Genomic DNA, 19,142 nt, shown 5'->3' with positions numbered 1-19,142 from the left:
TCTAGTAACCCCATCACATGAGACGACAGTGGCTGGTTTATTCCATGAGAGCAGGAAATACTAGACCAGGGCAGGTAAGTGGGTGGAAGGGAGGGGGTTGATAGACTATGTTGGTAACTAGTGGAGGTGTATGGATAATGAGGATTGTGCGGATGGTTTTATTTCAATAAAATATTTATCTTTTAAAATGTATGTTTGTTTTATTAATATTACTGTAGGCGGAGCTTATCATAAGATATAGGCCCTATACTGAGTAACCTATAGAGAATATACCCAGACCATGAACCTACCTGCAGTCACTATATACTTATACATCAGGCGCACAGCGATACGTCAGAATTTATCTCTATATCAGTTATTAATTGCCATATATTTCCATTATCACTTACAAGAAAGTGGCGCGAGTTATAATAAGCACGTAAGGCTGCGGCGTCACCGCCCTGCACAGACCATATGGCAGATATATATCTATAAATTATATGTAATGTAATATAGGTCTATCTATCTGTATATCTCAGTGCCATATGTATCTATGTCCAGGAATGTGTATTTCTTAATGTATTACTCCATTCTAGACGCAACCCTCTCCTCTCAGCCTCATCCAACATGCCATCTCATGTAAAACAATCCTCCCTCTCCCCTTCCATCCTCCATTACCGCGCTACAATCCTCTCTGCTTTCTCTTCTCCAGCTCCATGTGCTCGGCTCCGCCCTCCTCTATACAGCACCGAGTCACGACCCTCCACTCACTGCAGCCTTCTCTTCCTGTGTAACTCGGGACTGTCTGGAATAGCTCTGCCAACACCAGAGGCTGATCACATGGTCGTGACGTCATCATAGGTCCTGTAGCCCACTAGGATTTATCATCTACCGTGCTCAGACGGCTGCTGTACCCGAGGAGGTAAGTGCTCGCTCCCAGCCCCGCTCACTCTGTCAGTCTCCCTCCCTGTGGCCCCCACACACTATCATTGTATAATATGGATTATCTGATGCATTGTACAGTAGCGGCAAAGTGACGGAGAGTGAAACAAATCTCAGCCAGGCGCTGCTTAATCTGAGCTGAGGTGCAGACTTTCTCTCCGCAGCCTCATGTCCTCTTATACTGCCGCAGCCTCACGTCCTCTTATACTGCCGCAGCCTCATGTCCTCTTATACTGCCGCAGCCTCACGTCCTCTTATACTGCCGCAGCCTCACGTCCTCTTATACTGCCGCAGCCTCACGTCCTCTTATACTGCCGCAGCCTCACGTCCTCTTATACTGCCGCAGCCTCATGTCCTCTTATACTGCCGCAGCCTCATGTCCTCTTATACTGCCGCAGCCTCACGTCCTCTTATACTGCCGCAGCCTCACGTCCTCTTATACTGCGGCAGCCTCACGTCCTCTTATACTGCGGCAGCCTCACGTCCTCTTATACTGCGGCAGCCTCACGTCCTCTTATACTGCCGCAACCTTACGTCCTCTTATACTGCCGCAGCCTCATGTCCTCTTACACTGCCGCAGCCTCACGTCCTCTTATACTGCCGCAGCCTCACGTCCTCTTATACTGCCGCAGCCTCACGTCCTCTTATACTGCGGCAGCCTCATGTCCTCTTATACTGCCGCAGCCTCACGTCCTCTTATACTGCTGCAGCCTCACGTCCTCTTATACTGCCGCAGCCTCACGTCCTCTTATACTGCGGCAGCCTCATGTCCTCTTATACTGCGGCAGCCTCATGTCCTCTTATACTGCCGCAGCCTCATATCCTCTTATACTGCCGCAGCCTCATATCCTCTTATACTGCCGCAGCCTCACGTCCTCTTATACTGCCACAGCCTCACGTCCTCTTATACTGCCGCAGCCTCATGTCCTCTTATACTGCCTGTTGGGGGCTTAAGACCCCCCTGGGTTATGTTTGTCGTAGTTCTCATTGCAAAAAGAGGAAGTTACGAGCACTCGGGTGACACACACAACAGACACAGTTGTCAGTTATTCAAGTGCCACACTTTATTGTTCAGCAGCACAGGTTTATAAAGGAAGCACAAATGCATACAGGTCACATGACCCGACATCTAAATATGGTCTCATGGATCCGGTAGCACGTAGCATATATTGTTACATACATATATATATCTTCAACTGAACATCTGCCAACTTATGTGACAGTTAGCAGAACATCCTTGATAAGCACAAAATGTTACATATACCACAGCACTGAGCATCAACGGTCATGTACACCACAACTTCTCGTATCTACAGGTTTTTTAGAATGATAACAGACTACGTCTAACCACTGGCATGCAGCTATCTATAGATCAGCAGAATGAGTCTAACTGCTAACGTGCAGTCTGAGACTTGTGGTTTTGCTGTCCAACTGACTTTGTCTCTTAATAAAAGAGCAAGTTTATTTTAACCCTTACAATTCCCCCATTTTTAGACATTATTCTCCTATCAGATGAGTACATTCACCTACAATGTAGATGCCAGGCCCATTGGATTCCCCATCTGATATTCCTATAATGTCTACCATTTATGTCTAGCTTTATCATAACATCGATTAAAACACATTAAAATTAACTTGAGAAAGCATGAAGCAAGTAATGTCCATCTCTTCATTCCTGCCGTGGTTCAGGAACCTTTTTACAATGGAAAGCGTGTATCCAGGTAGATTTTCCCTCCAATTTGACTGAAGTGACAGTTATCAGCAGCACTTGGAGGGACCGTCCTATCTGGGTTCAAGAGACTTCCTGGTATGTCTTTTCACGACCACCCAATCACTGGGCTGCAAGCTATGTGTTCCTGAAAAATCAAAAGAGTCTGGAATAGAAGAAAACACCTGTTTATATGTTACTTTCAATCTTTGACACAGGCTCTGGACATAGCTGGCAGTGCTGTCATAATTGAGTTGTAAAGTCTGGGAAAAAATACAACCCTAGTCTAGGCATACTTCCAAAAAGCACCTCGAATGGTGACAGACCTGTCTTTCTATTAGGATTGGTCCTCACCGAGTATAAGGCTAGAGACAGGCACTCAGCTAGGGCCTACCTGTCTCTGCCGAGGCTTTCTGGATTTTCAACTTTAGTGTGCCATTCAACCTTTCCACTTTGCCTGAACTCTGGGGATGGTAGGGTGTGTGGAAAGCTTGCTCAATTCCTAATACAGACATTATTTCCTTCATTATTTCACCAGTGAATTGTGTACCTCTATCAGATTCTATCACCTCAGGTATCCCCAATCTACACACAAGCTCAGACATCAATTTCTTGGCAGTTATCTGTGCGGTTGTCCGGCTCACAGGATAGGCCTCGGCCCAACCACACAATCCAATACATACTCGTACATTCCAGACTTAGGCAACTGTATGTAATCTACTTGTATTCTCTGAAATGGATACAGGGGTTTTAGTGTGCATGTGGTAGGTGTTTTAACTACCTGTCCTGGATTGTGTATAGCACATATGTGACATGCTTTTACGTGATTCCCTGCAGCCCTTCCAAACCCTGGGGCAAACCATAATTTACCTACTAGTGACTCCATGGCATTTTAAGAGGCATGCACCTTACCGTGGGCCAAACCAGCCATTTGGGGGTATACTGCTGCGGGCAGACACAATCTATCCCCCATTTTCCACATTCCTTCACATTCTCTGGCACCAGTCACCTTAGAGTACAGCCCCTTGGGATCTGCTAGGTCAATGTCTATTTTACTCACTTGGTTGAGACCCTTCCATGGCAGTAGTGCCGCTGCTCTGGCTGCTCAATCAGCCTTCTCATTTCCAATACTTTCAGGGTCTCTTCCCTTCGTGTGAGCTCTAACTTTCACAATTGCCAACTGCTTAGGGAGCAATATGGCCTCCATCAACTGACTTACTAAGTTTCCATTCTTAATTGGCTTACCCTGTGCCGTCAGGAAGTTCCTGGACCTCCATATTGGACCATAACTATGTGCAATGCCATACGCATACCTGGAGTCAGTGTAAATGTTTGCTGTGCTATCCTTAGCTACTTTGCAGGCTTCTATAATTCAGCCTCTTGTGCTGACATGTGTGGTGGAAGGGCTTCTTATAGTATGGTGTCATGTATAGTGACTACAGCATACCCTGTAACAAATTTGCCTTTGTCTGTTAGGTACCTGGAACCGTCCACAAACATCTCATAGTCAGAATTCTCCAATGGGGCATCAGTAACATGACTGAAGCCGCCTCTTCTGAGAGGGAGTTTAAAAATATCTCATTAATAATAAAAAATTTAAAAAAAAATTAAAAATATCTCATCATCTACTCCTCCCTTTGAATCATGAACTCCTACTGGTAAAAGAGTTGCAGGATTCAAAAGTCAAACAATGCTGAAATGAGATGTTGGAGGAGGATTGTAGAGCAAATTCCATCTTGCGCTGTCTTGCCAAAGACAAATGACGTCTGTCTACCTGTGTGAGGATTGCATGGATGTCATGTGGTGTGTATACCACCAGGGGGTGATCTAGGACAATGTCGGAGCTTTTTTTTTTCACGCAGGGCCTGTACTGAGAGTACAACCCTTACATGAGGGCATTCCCCATGCGACAGCATCCAAACGTGCACTATAATATGCCACAGGACGCTTCCTATCTCCATGTTATTGTGTGAGAATTGCAGTAGCATGCCCCATCATCTCAGTGACATAGATTTGAAAGGGCTTCTGATAGGCAGACTAAGACAGTCATACAAAGGCTGCATGGTCAGAGATGCAGATCTGATCCACGGCCTACAGTATGACACCAAACCCAAAAAGGTATGTAACTGAGCATGAGAGGTTGGCACCTGCATTTCTCTTACCACTTTGGTCCGTTCATCTGAAAGATGTTTGGTACCTTGGCTCAGACAATGACCTAAAAACACCACCTTTTGCTTACAAAATCGCAGCTTGTCTTTACTGGACTTACAACCGTTACGGTAGAGGAAACACAGCAGGTTTATGGTAGCGGCTTCACATGTCTGTTTATCTGGGGCACAAAGAAGAAACATTATCAACATATTGCAACAATACAACAGCATCAGAGGCAGGGTCCCAGGCATTCATGATCAGTGTGAGACACCTTGTGAACTGATTTGGACTATTTTGCGCTCCTTGTGGCAGGACTGTCCACGTGTATTGTTTACCTCTGAAGGTGAAAGCAAACAGCTACTGGCAACACTACCGGGGTCTCTAGCAAAGTTACTTTGTTCAATTCTCTTGAGTCATGGACCATGCGGTAAGTATCTGGTTTGCCCTTTTAGCCCTTCTTTTTGACAGGGAACAGTGGTGTCTTGGCCACTGACATACATTCTTTTAACAATTCTACAATAGTTGTGGCTATAGGATTTTCTTGGGCGCGTGTCAATGGGTACCGTTTGATTCTAGGTGGCTTTGCTCCTGGTTTGAAGTTTACCATAACAGGAGGAACATCTAATTTGACTACATATCCCAGCAGACTTATTTATATAATCCCAAGTAAATTCAGTTCTCTATAACTTCTAAACACTCCAGAATTACAAACAATTCATTGAGGTAAGTAAATGCTCAAAATATATCAGCAGAAAAGGCAGAAGCCTTAAATAAGGGATCAAATCTATCCCCTGATCACCATAACAAAAATTTATACACAAAAAAACATTGCAGGGCAGATATGTGAGTGACTTCTGATTTACTTAGACAGCTATCTAGCACCTTGTAACAAACAATGTCCAAGAAACACCACTTTAATTTTGTAGAACTGCAATTTATTTTTACCTGCGTGTACATGTTTAGGGGTGTTCTGTGCCCTTTGTGGTAAGATAGTTCACATGCATTGCCTACCCCTATGGGGCCTAATCCCATATCAGAAGGATCATCTGAATAACAATGAACAATAATAATGTACATGTACAAGTATTAGATAAAACTTTTTCACACAATAAATCCCGATTGTTAACATTCATAGATTTATAGTATAAACCCATATCCAATATTTGTATTACCAGTATAAAGAACATGTGATATACTTGATACACACAAGCACCAATAAAAAACTGAGTACATAGTACATGTTATATCAAGTACATCTCATCTTCACCAAAACACACATATATATATTCAATATTGGAAATAACTTTTATGTCTCCCTTTCATATCTACTTGTCACCACCCTCTGTGGTTATCAGCTCAATATCTTCATCCGCTCGCTGTGGAGACTGAAAATGTAACAATACAGACATGAACAAACAGAACATGTACACATGGCAGACACATGTAACTTGTACATATAACTGACACACATATGGGCCCATTCACTTCTCTGAACCTTCCATACAAACATGCAAACTTCACACTGGAGCTCCAGTCAAAACAAATGTCCATTAGATCAAAAAGAACTTGTCTGCACTAAAATCAAAATTTCTTATATATATTTTATACTGTGATATCACTTATTATCTCAGGATGGCCACATCTTATTCTTCTTTTCCTACAAATAATCACAGAGTTAGTTATAATCCCCGCACAGCTAAATATTGAGGAGAAAACAAAACAAAACATATAAGTAGATACCTTCATATTCTCACCAATTTGTATATTACCGGTAAAATAAACATAATAATGATGATCTCAAATTTATGTCATTAGTTCAATCTCACAGACATTACCATGAAGAGAAATCTCAAACTGGGACAACCTTTCCTGAATAAAGGACACTATAGACATTCTAGAAATTCCTTAATTCTTATTGTCTTGACCCCTGATTAGGGACAGGCAGGGACTATCTTTTGTTATTATCACTTCGCTTAGGACACCAGCAATCTCTGGCCAAGTGTCTTTGTTTTCCACAATTAAAACACTTACGAGTTTCCCTTTATCCCTGTATTTGTCCTGCATAATCTAATCTCTATTGGTCCCAAAATTTACTATCAAACAGTCCTGTCTTGGGAACCCCTGCTCTCTTAAGAATTTTTTTTTTTTTTTACTTGGGCGGCAACTTCTCTCTCTCCCATCCCTATTAGTTCATATGGGGTGTACCCTATCTCAGAGGGTCCCTTCCCCATACTGGCTGGTAGCTAATCAGCCGTGAGCTTCCCACTCCTCTAGGGCAATTAAGACAATAGAGGGTCACTTTGACTTCTCTTAGTGGGAACTCCCAAACAGTCACTCTGTTATCCTTGAACTAATCTCTAATGTGCAAGTCTCTGGCTTAGTGTCCCTTTACTGAGACACCCCTGAATCTTTGCACTTTTACTAATCTCTGATGTGCAAGTTTCTGGCTTAGTGTCCCTTTACCGAGACACCCCTGAATCTTTGCACTTTTACTAATCTCTAATGTGCAAGTCTCTGGCTTAGTGTCCCTTTACCGAGACACCCCTGAATCTTTGCACTTTTACTTGCGCAGATTCTACTCAGTCCTTAGTGAAACAAGGACTTTTCAATCACTCAGTACTTCTACTCTAGGGATTAAAGATGGAGAATAACTTTCCCTTCTGTGCCGCATTATACACTTTATAACAGATATAAATGGTGAACAGAATCAAACTTAAATAAACCGAAAAAAATATACAAGGTCTCCCTATACAACTACAGCAAACATACCCTCTCGGTTCTTCCGCACTATATAAATGGCATCGATTCGATTATTAAGACATGCAGCACTCACCTCACTTATCAACACACAGGATCCGGGACACGTAGGAACTCAGATTAATTATTTGGTAAGATAAAAGCTTACCTTTTACAGCGCTGTTTTTATTCATCTGAGGTCCTCCGGGCCCACCTCCAAAATCGGTTGGTAAGTGGATCAGTACACTATCGGCTGCACATCAAACGATTATCGATACCCCACGTTTGGGCTGCCAGGTTCTGTTGGGGGCTTAAGACCCCCCTGGGTTATGTTTGTCGTAGTTCTCATTGCAAAAAGAGGAAGTTACGAGCGCTCGGGTGACACACACAACAGACCCAGCTGTCAGTTATTCAAGTGCCACACTTTATTGTTCAGCAGCACAGGTTTATAAAGGAAGCACAAATGCATACAGGTCACATGACCCGACATCTAAATATGGTCTCATGGATCCGGTAGCACGTAGAATATATTGTCACATACATATATATATCTTCAACTGAACATCTGCCAACTTATGTGACAGTTAGCAGAACATCCTTGATAAGCACAAAATGTTACATATACCACAGCACTGAGCATCAACGGTCATGTACACCACAACTTCTCATATCTACAGTTCTTAGAATGATAACAGACTACGTCTAACCACTGGCATGCAGCTATCTATAGATCAGCAGAATGAGTCTAACTGCTAACGTGCAGTCTGAGACTTGTGGTTTTGCTGTCCAACTGACTTTGTCTCTTAATAAAAGAGCTAGTTTATTTTAACCCTTACATGCTGCAGCCTCACGTCCTCTTATACTGCCGCAGCCTCATGTCCTCTTATACTGCCGCAGCCTCATGTCCTCTTATACTGCCGCAGCCTCATGTCCTCTTATACCGCCGCAGCCTCACGTCCTCTTAGGGTGCATTCACACTGAGTAAACGCTAGCTTATTCTGAACGTAAAACACGTTCAGAATAAGCGGCGTCTAAAGCAGCTCCATTCATTTCTATGGGAGCGGGGATACGAGCGCTCCCCATAGAAATGAATGGGCTGCTTCTTTCACTCCGTGCAGTCCCATTGAAGTGAATGGGGAGTGCCGGCGTATACGGCAAGCTCTGCTCATGCCGAAGCGTACACGCCGGCACTCCCCATTCACTTCAATGGGACTGCACGGAGTGAAAGAAGCAGCCCATTCATTTCTATGGGGAGCGCTCGTATCCCCGCTCCCATAGAAATGAATGGAGCTGCTTTAGACGCCGCTTATTCTGAACGTGTTTTACGTTCAGAATAAGCTAGCGTTTACTCAGTGTGAATTCACCCTTATACTGTGGCAGCCTCATGTCCTCTTATACTGCCGCAGCCTCACGTCCTCTTATACTACCGCAGCCTCATGTCCTCTTATACTGCCGCAGCCTCATGTCCTCTTATACTGCCGCAGCCTCATATCCTCTTATACTGCCGCAGCCTCACGTCCTCTTATACTGCCGCAGCCTCACGTCCTCTTATACCGCCGCAGCCTCACGTCCTCTTATACCGCCGCAGCCTCACGTCCTCTTATACTGCCGCAGCCTCGTGTCCTCTTATACTGCCGCAGCCTCATGTCCTCTGAAACTGCCGCAGCCTCATGTCCTCTCATACTGCGGCAGCCTCACGTCCTCTTATACTGCCGCAGCCTCATGTCCTCCTATACTGCCGCAGCCTCACGTCCTCTTATACTGCGGCAGCCTCACGTCCCCTTATACTGCCGCAGCCTCACGTCCCCTTATACTGCCGCAGCCTCACGTCCTCTTATACTGCGGCAGCCTCACGTCCGCTTATACTGCGGCAGCCTCACGTCCTCTTATACTGCGGCAGCCTCACGTCCTCTTATACTGCGGCAGCCTCACGTCCTCTTATACTGCGGCAGCCTCACGTCCTCTTATACTACGGGAGCCTCATGTCCGCTTATAAAGCGGCAGCCTCACGTCCTCTTATACTGCGGCAGCCTCGCGTCCTCTTATACTGCGGCAGCCTCACGTCCTCTTATACTGCGGCAGCCTCATGTCCTCTTATACTGCGGCAGCCTCACGTCCTCTTATACTGCGGCAGCCTCATGTCCTCTCATACTGCCGCAGCCTGACGTCCTCTTATACTGCGGCAGCCTTATGTCCTCTTATACTGCGCCAGCCTCATGTCCTCTTATACTGCGGCAGCCTCACGTCCTCTTATACTGCCGCAGCCTCACGTCCTCTTATACTGCCGCAGCCTCACGTCCTCTTATACTGCCACAGCCTCACGTCCTCTTATACTGCCGCAGCCTCACGTCCTCTTATACTTCCGCAGCCTCACGTCCTCTTATACTGCCGCAGCCTTATGTCCTCTTATACTGCGGCAGCCTAATGTCCTCTCATACTGCGGCAGCCTCATGTCCTCTCATACTGCGGCAGCCTCATGTCCTCTCATACTGCGGCAGCCTCATGTCCTCTCATACTGCCGCAGCCTCACGTCCTCTCATACTGCCGCAGCCTCATGTCCTCTTATACTGTGGCAGCCTCATGTCCTCTTATACTGCGGCAGCCTCACGTCCTCTTATACTGCGGCAGCCTCACGTCCTCTTATACTGCGGCAGCCTCATGTCCTCTTATACTGCCGCAGCCTCATGTCCTCTTATACTGCCGCAGCCTCACGTCCTCTTATACTGCCGCAGCCTCACGTCCTCTTATACTGCGGCAGCCTCACGTCCTCTTATACTGCGGCAGCCTCATGTCCTCTTATACTGCGGCAGCCTCATGTCCTCTTAGGGTCCATTCACACGGAGTAACGTGCCACGTGATGTACGCCCCGTTAAAGCTTCCATTGATTTCAATGGAAATATAAAGAAAACAAATAAGCTTGATAGTCTTCAGTAGTTGATACCTTTTTAATGGCTAACTCATAATGATGACAGATTACAACGTTTCGGAACGTCTCAGCTCCTTTCTCAAGTAAATTTAAACCATTTCTTTAGGATGCATATTTATATACAGTACACAAAGGACGCATAGGGATAGAATTCCAGGAGGAAGGGGGGGGGGGGGGTAGGGGGTTGTTAGTAATTGGTAGAGACAATGTAAACACTTACAGGTCCTTATCAGTTCACAGGTTTCTGTAAAGGGACATAAAACCAGGTGACAAATTTAACCCCCTCTCCAGTGTTTGAAGCAGGGTCATAAATTTACACTCATGAATGCGTCGTTCTCTCTTTGATTTGAAATTCCCTCCCAAAACCAAAACTTTCATGTGATCGGTCATATTATGATCCTCATTGCAGAAATGTTTTGATACAGGAAGGTCCATTCTTCGTTCTTTAATTGTATGGCGATGTGAGTTCATCTGCATTCTAAGCTGCTGTCCGGTCTCTCCAACATACAGATTATCAGTGGAACATTTGGAAAGTTTTGGTTTTGGGAGGGAATTTCAAATCAAAGAGAGAACGACGCATTCATGAGTGTAAATTTATGACCCTGCTTCAAACACTGGAGAGGGGGTTAAATTTATCACATGGTTTTAAGTCACTTTATATAAGGACTTGTAAGTGTTTACATTGTCTCTACCAATTACTAACAACCCCCTCCCCCCCCTCCCCCCTCCTTCCTCCTGGAATTCTATCCCTATGTGTCCTTTGTGTACTGTATATAAATCTGCTCCTTCAGAAATGGTTTAAATTTACTTGAGACAGGAGCCGAGACGTTCTGAAACGTTGTAATCTGTCATCATTATGAGTTAGCCATTAAAAAGATAGTCTTCAGTAGTTGATATCAAGCTTTTTTGTTTTCTTTATATTTCCAACCCACTGGCTAACACGGTACGAGAGCAAACATTTTCCTTATTGATTTCAATGGGAGCCTGGATTGTATACGCCGTGTTATTTTGCAGCCGTGATTTTATGTCATTGTAATGCGCAGCGCTCACCAGTGAATAGTACATGGCTCCTAGGAACAACCTGCTTACTGCAGCGTCCTATTACAGTGCAGGGCAGGAAGAGGTTAATGGCTGGCTGGTATTATGAGGGGGCATCTGCAAATAAAAGGGGGGTAGTTGTATTCTTCATATGGGGAATGGAGGAAACTGATAGTGAAGTGTTTAGTGGCTATGAGGTCAGAGGGGAATCTGGCAGTAAGTGGCTGACATGACAGTATTTAGTCCTGGTATAGCGGTCAGCGGATGATGTGACAGTATTTAGTCCTGGTATAGTGGTCAGCAGGTGATGTGACAGTATTTAGTCCTGGTATAGCGGTCAGCGGGTGATGTGACAGTATTTAGTCCTGGTATAGCGGTCAGCGGGTGATGTGACAGTATTTAGTCCTGGTATAGTGGTCAGTGGGTGATGTGACAGTATTTAGTCCTGGTATAGCGGTCAGTGGGTGATGTGACAGTATTTAGTCCTGGTATAGTGGTCAGTGGGTGATGTGACAGTATTTAGTCCTGGTATAGTGGTCAGTGGGTGACGTGACAGTATTTAGTCCTGGTATAGCGGTCAGCGGGTGATGTGACAGTATTTAGTCCTGGTATAGTGGTCAGCAGGTGATGTGACAGTATTTAGTCCTGGTATAGCGGTCAGCGGGTGATGTGACAGTGTTTAGTCCTGGTATAGTGGTCATCGGGTGATGTGACAGTATTTGGTCCTGGTATAGCGGTCAGTGGGTGATGTGACAGTGTTTAGTCCTGGTATAGCGGTCAGCGGATGATGTGACAGTGTTTAGTCCTGGTATAGCGGTCAGTGGGTGATGTGACAGTGTTTAGTCCTGGTATAGCGGTCAGCGGGTGATGTGACAGTGTTTAGTCCTGGTATAGCGGTCAGCGGGGATGTGACAGTATTTAGTCCTGGTATAGCGGCCAGCGGGTGATGTGACAGTATTTAGTCCTGGTATAGCGGTCAGCGGGTGATGTGACAGTATTTAGTCCTGGTATAGCGGTCAGCGAGTGACATGACAGTATGTAGTCCTGGTATAGCGGTCAGCGGGGATGTGACAGTATTTAGTCCTGGTATAGCGGTCAGCGGGTGATGTGACAGTATTTAGTACTGGTATAGCGGTCAGCGGGTGATGTGACAGTATTTAGTCCTGGTATAGTGGTCAGCGGGTGATGTGACAGTGTTTAGTCCTGGTATAGTGGTCAGCGGGTGATGTGACAGTATTTAGTCCTGGTATAGTGGTCAGCGGGTGATGTGACAGTGTTTAGTCCTGGTATAGTGGTCAGCGGGTGATGTGACAGTGTTTAGTCCTGGTATAGCGGTCAGCGGGTGATGTGACAGTGTTTAGTCCTGGTATAGCGGTCAGCGGGGATGTGACAGTATTTAGTCCTGGTATAGTGGTCAGCGGGTGATGTGGCAGTGTTTAGTCCTGGTATAGCGGTCAGCGGGTGATGTGACAGTATTTAGTCCTGGTATAGCGGTCAGCGGGTGATGTGACAGTATTTAGTCCTGGTATAGCGGTCAGCGGGTGATGTGACAGTGTTTAGTCCTGGTATAGCGGTCAGCGGGTGATGTGACAGTGTTTAGCCCTGGTATAGCGGTCAGCGGGTGATGTGACAGTGTTTAGTCCTGGTATAGTGGCCAGCGGGTGATGTGACAGTATTTAGTCCTGGTATAGTGGTCAATGGGTGATGTGACAGTGTTTAGTCCTGGTATAGCAGTCAGCGGGTGATGTGACAGTGTTTAGTCCTGGTATAGCGGTCCTATTTGATAACTCTGTAGGTATATCAGTATTTTTTAGTGTGGGATCGGGCATGTGCCTTGTTGTTTGTGCATCGGGTCTTTAAAGTTAAGGCTCACAAGTTTAACTTGGCAAATTTTTGTTTTTACATACAACCCCATAAAAGACATAGGAACACCCCTGTAAGTACCAGCTTTAGCTACTGCTGCACACTGAATTAACAGAATGTGACATTGTTGTTGGTACAATATTTCAGAATTTGGGGCCCCACTTTTTATTTTGCCCAGGGCCCCATTTTGGCTAAAATTGCCCCTGTGCTATGGGCTCAGATCCACTATACAGTGAGGATGAGCTACTACTGGACAGTCATCATCTAGAGCCCGGACCAGATCTGGAGGAGACATCTGCTGCTTCCACCGCTACTAGTGATGAGGAGAGTGGTGTGAGAGCTGGTGTTGTGAGTGGTCAGGTTCCTGGCTTAGAGACCATTGAGGAGAACATCAGTGACCTACAGACATTATTGGATCACGATGTAGCCGACCACAATTGGGAGGACTACTGGATCTCCGCAATGTTAGACCCTCACTACCGGGGAAAAATGGGGGCTGTTTTTACACTCGCTTAGAGGGAGGACAAACTGAACTACTATAGAGACATGCTAAGTAGTAAGTTGGTCACTGCCTATCTGCACCACCGTCCACCCTCTCGCATGTCCTACCAGGGGAGCCCTGAGCGCACAGCTTGCACTGGCATGGCAGCTGTGAGAGGGGGTGGGGGTGGCAGGAGCAGTATCGGCTCCATCAGCAGCAGTCTGAGCCTAGAGTCACTGATGAGCAGCTTTCTTCACCCGCATCAGCAGCTAGACACAGAGCAGAACTTGAACCAGCAGCTAGTGCACCCTGCCACCCATCGTGGAAGATTCGCTGGATTTTTGGGCAGCCAAACTGGATTTGTGGCCGCAACTGGCTGAGTTTGCCGTGTGCAGCCCGGGCAGCAGATAGATGGACTGGGAGTGACTGGTAGGTTGTCTCAGGTATCTGGAGCCATGCTGACTGCAGTGCACCCCACATTTACTGGAGGGGACATGGGGGAGGATCCATAGAACAAACACAACGAAAAAGGTGGCCCCACAGATGCTCAACTGGGTTCAAGTCTAGGGAATAAGGGAGTCAGGGAAGTACTTGGAAGTCTTGGTCATTCTCTTCCAACAGTCAAAAAACAAAAAATTACTCCAGCATGCCCAATTATGAATGAAATTTAACTTTTACTTCACAAATTTAAAACCATAGTACAGACATGGATCCAGGCACGTACAAAAAACAGATTATCTTATCCATGTCTGTACTAAGGTTTTAAATTTTTGAAGTAAAAGTTAAATTTCATTCATAATTGGGCATGCTGGAGTAATTTTTTTTTTTTTACTATTGTCCACCCCGTGAGACAGTCCGGGGGTTTCTCTGTGCAGCCCATTTGCTCGTTTAACATATCTATGGAATCCATATACAGGTCATTCCACAGTGGTTAGAGCTGCATATATTCTGCTTTACACAAATTCTCCTCCAACCACTGTCGGACATTTCTAGTCATTATTTTGCAGGAAGATTCGATTTGCCCTAGAGAAGACAAATGACATGTACGGGTGGATGTGATCTGCAAGGATGGATTCATACCCAAATCTGTTCAGATTGCCTTCTACATAGACGAGCGGGCCCAGAGAATGGTGTGAAAAAGTTCCCCAGACTATAACGCTGCGTCACCACCAGCTTGTCTTCTTCCAGCACTGGTTTCAGAGTGTTTGTTCTCTGATGTTTCTTGCCTGACATGGAGATGTCCATCTTCTAGGAGAAGGCAACCCTTAGCCAATCATTGGTGGTCCAATTCCAATATGGCCGTGTAAAGTGAAGCCTTTTGTTTGCTAGAGTAGGGACAATCGAACCTTCATACACATCAGGGCTCACTGAACTGTTGTTTTAGACACATCTGGTAGCCCAGACTCATTTTCATGCTGAGCTGCTCCACTGTAGAGTGTCGATCTTCCCTCACACACCTTCATAGCTGAGGTTCAACTTTCATATCAGGGGCACGTGATTCTCCACAGTCTCCATGTTGGTTATTCCCAATGGCGCCATTTCTCCGCTCACAATACACTTTCACCAAAGCAGCGCACGAACAGTTCACAACCTGCGCTGTTGGAGAAATAGTCACCCTTGGTCCGACAGCCAATAATCATCCCTTGTGCAACTCTGATAAGTCGTCCCCTTTACCCGAGACAACAATGAGATTCTGGGGGCAAAACGGTGGCTCAGTAGTTAGCACTGCAGCCTTGCAGCGCTTGAGTCCTGGGTTCGAATCCCGCCAGGAACAACATCTGCAAGGAGTTTATATGTTTAAGACACACTGATAGGAAAAAAAAAAGTCCATTGTGATCCCTATATGGGGCTCACAATCAACATAAGAAAAACATAAATGAGATTCTGTTCAGCCTATCACACACCTTATATACCCACCAAGCCGGCCCACAACAAGTCACTCCCTTCCTGAGCTACACGCTGCCGACGTCAGAAGTAGGAGGTGGTGATAATAATGGGACTCAACTCTTCTATTTATTCCATGGGATTCCGTGTAGTGATTACATTGTCTCATCTTCTCTCCATTCAGGTTCCTACAATATAGAATCCTCTCAGTATCTTCTATATAAGAGAATATTCCTGATTGATCCATCAAGGATGGAAAGAGACAGGAACAAGATGGCGGAAAGTCTATTAAATCTCGCCCTAGAGATCATCTACCAGCTTACTGGAGAGGTGAGAGATTCTGATGATGTCATCATGACATCATTCTTATCTATAGTAATAACAGATGATATGACTGGAGAGGTGATGGACTCTGGACATGTATGTAGTGAGATTTATTAATGTGTCTCCCCATAACCAGGATTACACAGTAGTGAAGAAGCCCTCTAGTGGGCGCTGTCAGACCCTTGTATTTGATGGATGGAGAGGAACCCTGAGCCCATTTCCGGGACCTCCACCTCACCCCCTGATACAGGAGGAGATCAATGGACAGAAGATCCTAGAACTCACCAACAAGATGCTGGAGCTGCTGACTGGAGAGGTGACACTGCTGGGAATGCTGGGACATTATACAGTAACTGGAGGGGTCGGGGTGATGACTGTATCATTGTGTTGTCAGGTTCCTATAAGGTGTCAGGATGTCGCTGTCTATTTCTCCATGGAGGAGTGGGAGTATTTAGAAGGACACAAGGATCTGTACAAGGAGGTGATGATGGAGCACCAGCAGCCCCTCACATCAGCAGGTAATAGACATGACTATATACACATGGACTTCCATTATTTGTATGTACAGAATGAATTCAGTCCCTGTCTGTGTTTCCTACAGGTAGATCCAGTAAGAGGACAACACCGGAGAGATGTCCCAGTCCTCTTCTTCCACAGGATGATGATCAGGTAGATGGAGATATTCCCTATGATGTGTAGACGGGCTGTGAAGTCCTTGTGGTCAGTCTTGTTGTATCCAGCAGTATTATATGGTTATATACATGGGCGGTGTCATTGAGCCGCCATCTAATATGTTTATCCGGCTTCTCACAGACCTGCAGCTACTGTCAGGACATCTTTCATCTTCATGCGGATTAATGATCTAGAACATTCTCTGTGACTTCCCCATTTGTCCGGTGACTTTTACATTATTTGTTTCCCAGATTTTCCATCAGGATAAAGATGTGAGCGACATGAATGCTATATCTATGAGAATAAAGGAAGAGTCCTATGTGAGTGGTGATGAGGAGTGTGAGGAGGACATTCCTACAGGGACCCGCCCAGGTGAGGAGTCACCACTATATAAAGCACAGAAGGGTCACTGATTCTATTCAGACATTGTTTAGACTATTTGTTGTTCCCCGATTCAGGTAAAATACTAATAATACCTGAATATAAATGTGATACCGCTATAGGGGGTAATAAATGTAGTATAGAATAGAACGGACAGCAGGAATATGGACTGGACATCGATATGAACGAGGCAAATTTCTTCCTCCCCGGCTGTCAGTCCTCGAGAAGGGAAAGAATTTACCAGAATTATATAGCAGATTATTTCAGGTAGCGGAAAAATAATCCTCCTGCTCGATCTTCAGGCAGATTCCACCTCAGAGCTCTATGGAAATAAATGGGATGCGGAAAATCCGGCCTGACCAGTAAGGAATCTGATGGAGATTCGGGGACTGATTTGGTAAAGCGGCAAAATTCTTCTTCTGATTTTCCGAAGCAGCTTCTACAAATGTCACTGTGTAAAGCTCACCTTAGACCACAATCACACTATGGAATCTGGACTAGAAAATCTGGTCTGTACATCAGTCACATTTCCCAGCCTGAACTCTGTCCACACACCAGGACTCCCCGTGTCTTAGTGATCTATGACGCTAGGAGTCCCTGCTTCCTTGTGACTCCACAGACCCTACTACATACTGTATGGGACAGCAGATCCGCGGTGAGTTCAGGCTGGGAAATCCAGCAGATGTGGTTTGGATTCTATTGTGTGTATGGGGTGTAATACAGTAAGATTTATGGCGTCCTACAGTACTATTCCACATAAGTGGCCATATTTAAGCAGCCATGGATTGTGTTCACCTCTACAGTGACTTAGAGCAGTGGTGGCATCTCCTGCCCCGCTTCATTACTAGTCACTATCACTGACCTCCGTCTCAGCACAGTGAATACTAATGAAGTAGGCCGCGCTGCCGTCGTTTGCCGCCTGTGCCACTGACTTCACTTCTTCACATGGTCTGAAGCGTCTCAGGCAGCGGCAGCTCAGTGGAGAATATACTTATAAGGTTATGTTATTCAATAATAGTAACATCAGTTTTCTTCTTGTCAGATGACTGTACCAGGAGCTCAGAGGGACATCTGATATCTACAGATTATAAAGCAGAGGATCATGGTATCACACAAGATCCATATGAAGAACATGTCATTACCCCAGATATACCCTCAGCCCTTCAGGAGAAAGATCTTTCTTCTAATTCATCACAGTCTGTTAAGCAAAATGAAAGCTGCAGAAGAGGTGTTGTACATCAGAGAACAAACACAGGAGAGAAGCCATATTCATGCCCAGAATGTGGGAAATGTTTTATGGCTAAATCATTTCTAGATAGACATCAAAGAACTCACACAGGAGAGAAGCCATATTCATGCTCAGAATGTGGGAAATGTTTTATCTCTAAATCAAATCTTGTTTCACATCAAAGAACTCACACAAAGGAGAAGCCATATTCTTGCCCCGAATGTTGGAAATGTTTTGCTCATAAAGTAAATCTTATTAAACATCAAAAAACTCACACAGGGGAGAAGCCATATTCATGCCCAGAATGTGGGAAATATTTTGCTCAGAAATCAAACCTTGTTATTCATCAAAGAATTCACACAGGGGAGAAGCCTTACACTTGTTCAGAATGTGGGAAATATTTTTCTCAGAAATCAAAACTTGTTAGTCATCAAAGAATTCACACAGGAGACAAGCCTTACACTTGTTCAGAATGTGGGAAATGTTTTGCTCAGAAATCAGACCTTGTTAATCATCAAAGAATTCACACAGGAGAGAAGCCATATTCATGTCCAGAATGTGGGAAATGTTTTACTCGGAAATCAGACCTTGTTAGGCATCAAAGAACTCACACAGGGGAGAAGCAAATTGTAAGTGAATTTTCAACCTGAAGTTTTTGACCCGTCTACGCTGTAAGAAGGAACTTATATTCACAGGGTTTTTTTTTTTAGGTTCAATTATTTTTTTTCTTTAACTCCTTCATGCATTTTTATGTACATGTGCGCGGGCGAATGTGGGTAGTTGCTTCATCTCCACGTACGTGATGGTAGTTGAGCGGGCTCAGAAGCAG

At 45.1% G+C, this 19,142-nt stretch overlaps 2 protein-coding genes across 2 annotated transcripts in view; both read left to right on the top strand.

Moving 5' to 3' along the window:
• The window catches only part of LOC142189644 (uncharacterized), a 263,072-nt gene that overhangs the window by 157,188 nt on the left and 86,742 nt on the right, over positions 1 to 19,142 (top strand). The window contains exons 3-4 of the mRNA XM_075262242.1: positions 8,855 to 8,859; positions 18,405 to 18,862. Coding sequence (XP_075118343.1) covers positions 8,855 to 8,859; positions 18,405 to 18,862 — 463 coding nt within the window. The remainder of the gene's footprint in view (positions 1 to 8,854; positions 8,860 to 18,404; positions 18,863 to 19,142) is intronic.
• On the top strand, positions 13,554 to 16,925 carry LOC142196974 (uncharacterized). The gene is made up of 4 exons (XM_075266946.1): positions 13,554 to 13,766; positions 16,169 to 16,348; positions 16,427 to 16,550; positions 16,634 to 16,925. Exons 1-4 carry the CDS (start codon positions 13,554 to 13,556, stop codon positions 16,729 to 16,731), a joined length of 615 nt encoding a protein of 204 aa, XP_075123047.1. The 3' UTR covers positions 16,732 to 16,925.

Source organism: Leptodactylus fuscus, chromosome 1, assembly GCF_031893055.1.
Source record: "Leptodactylus fuscus isolate aLepFus1 chromosome 1, aLepFus1.hap2, whole genome shotgun sequence".
Taxonomy (NCBI): domain Eukaryota; kingdom Metazoa; phylum Chordata; class Amphibia; order Anura; family Leptodactylidae; genus Leptodactylus; species Leptodactylus fuscus.
The sequence above is the reverse complement of the archived record's forward strand: the minus strand, read 5'-3'. Positions and strand labels throughout refer to the sequence as shown.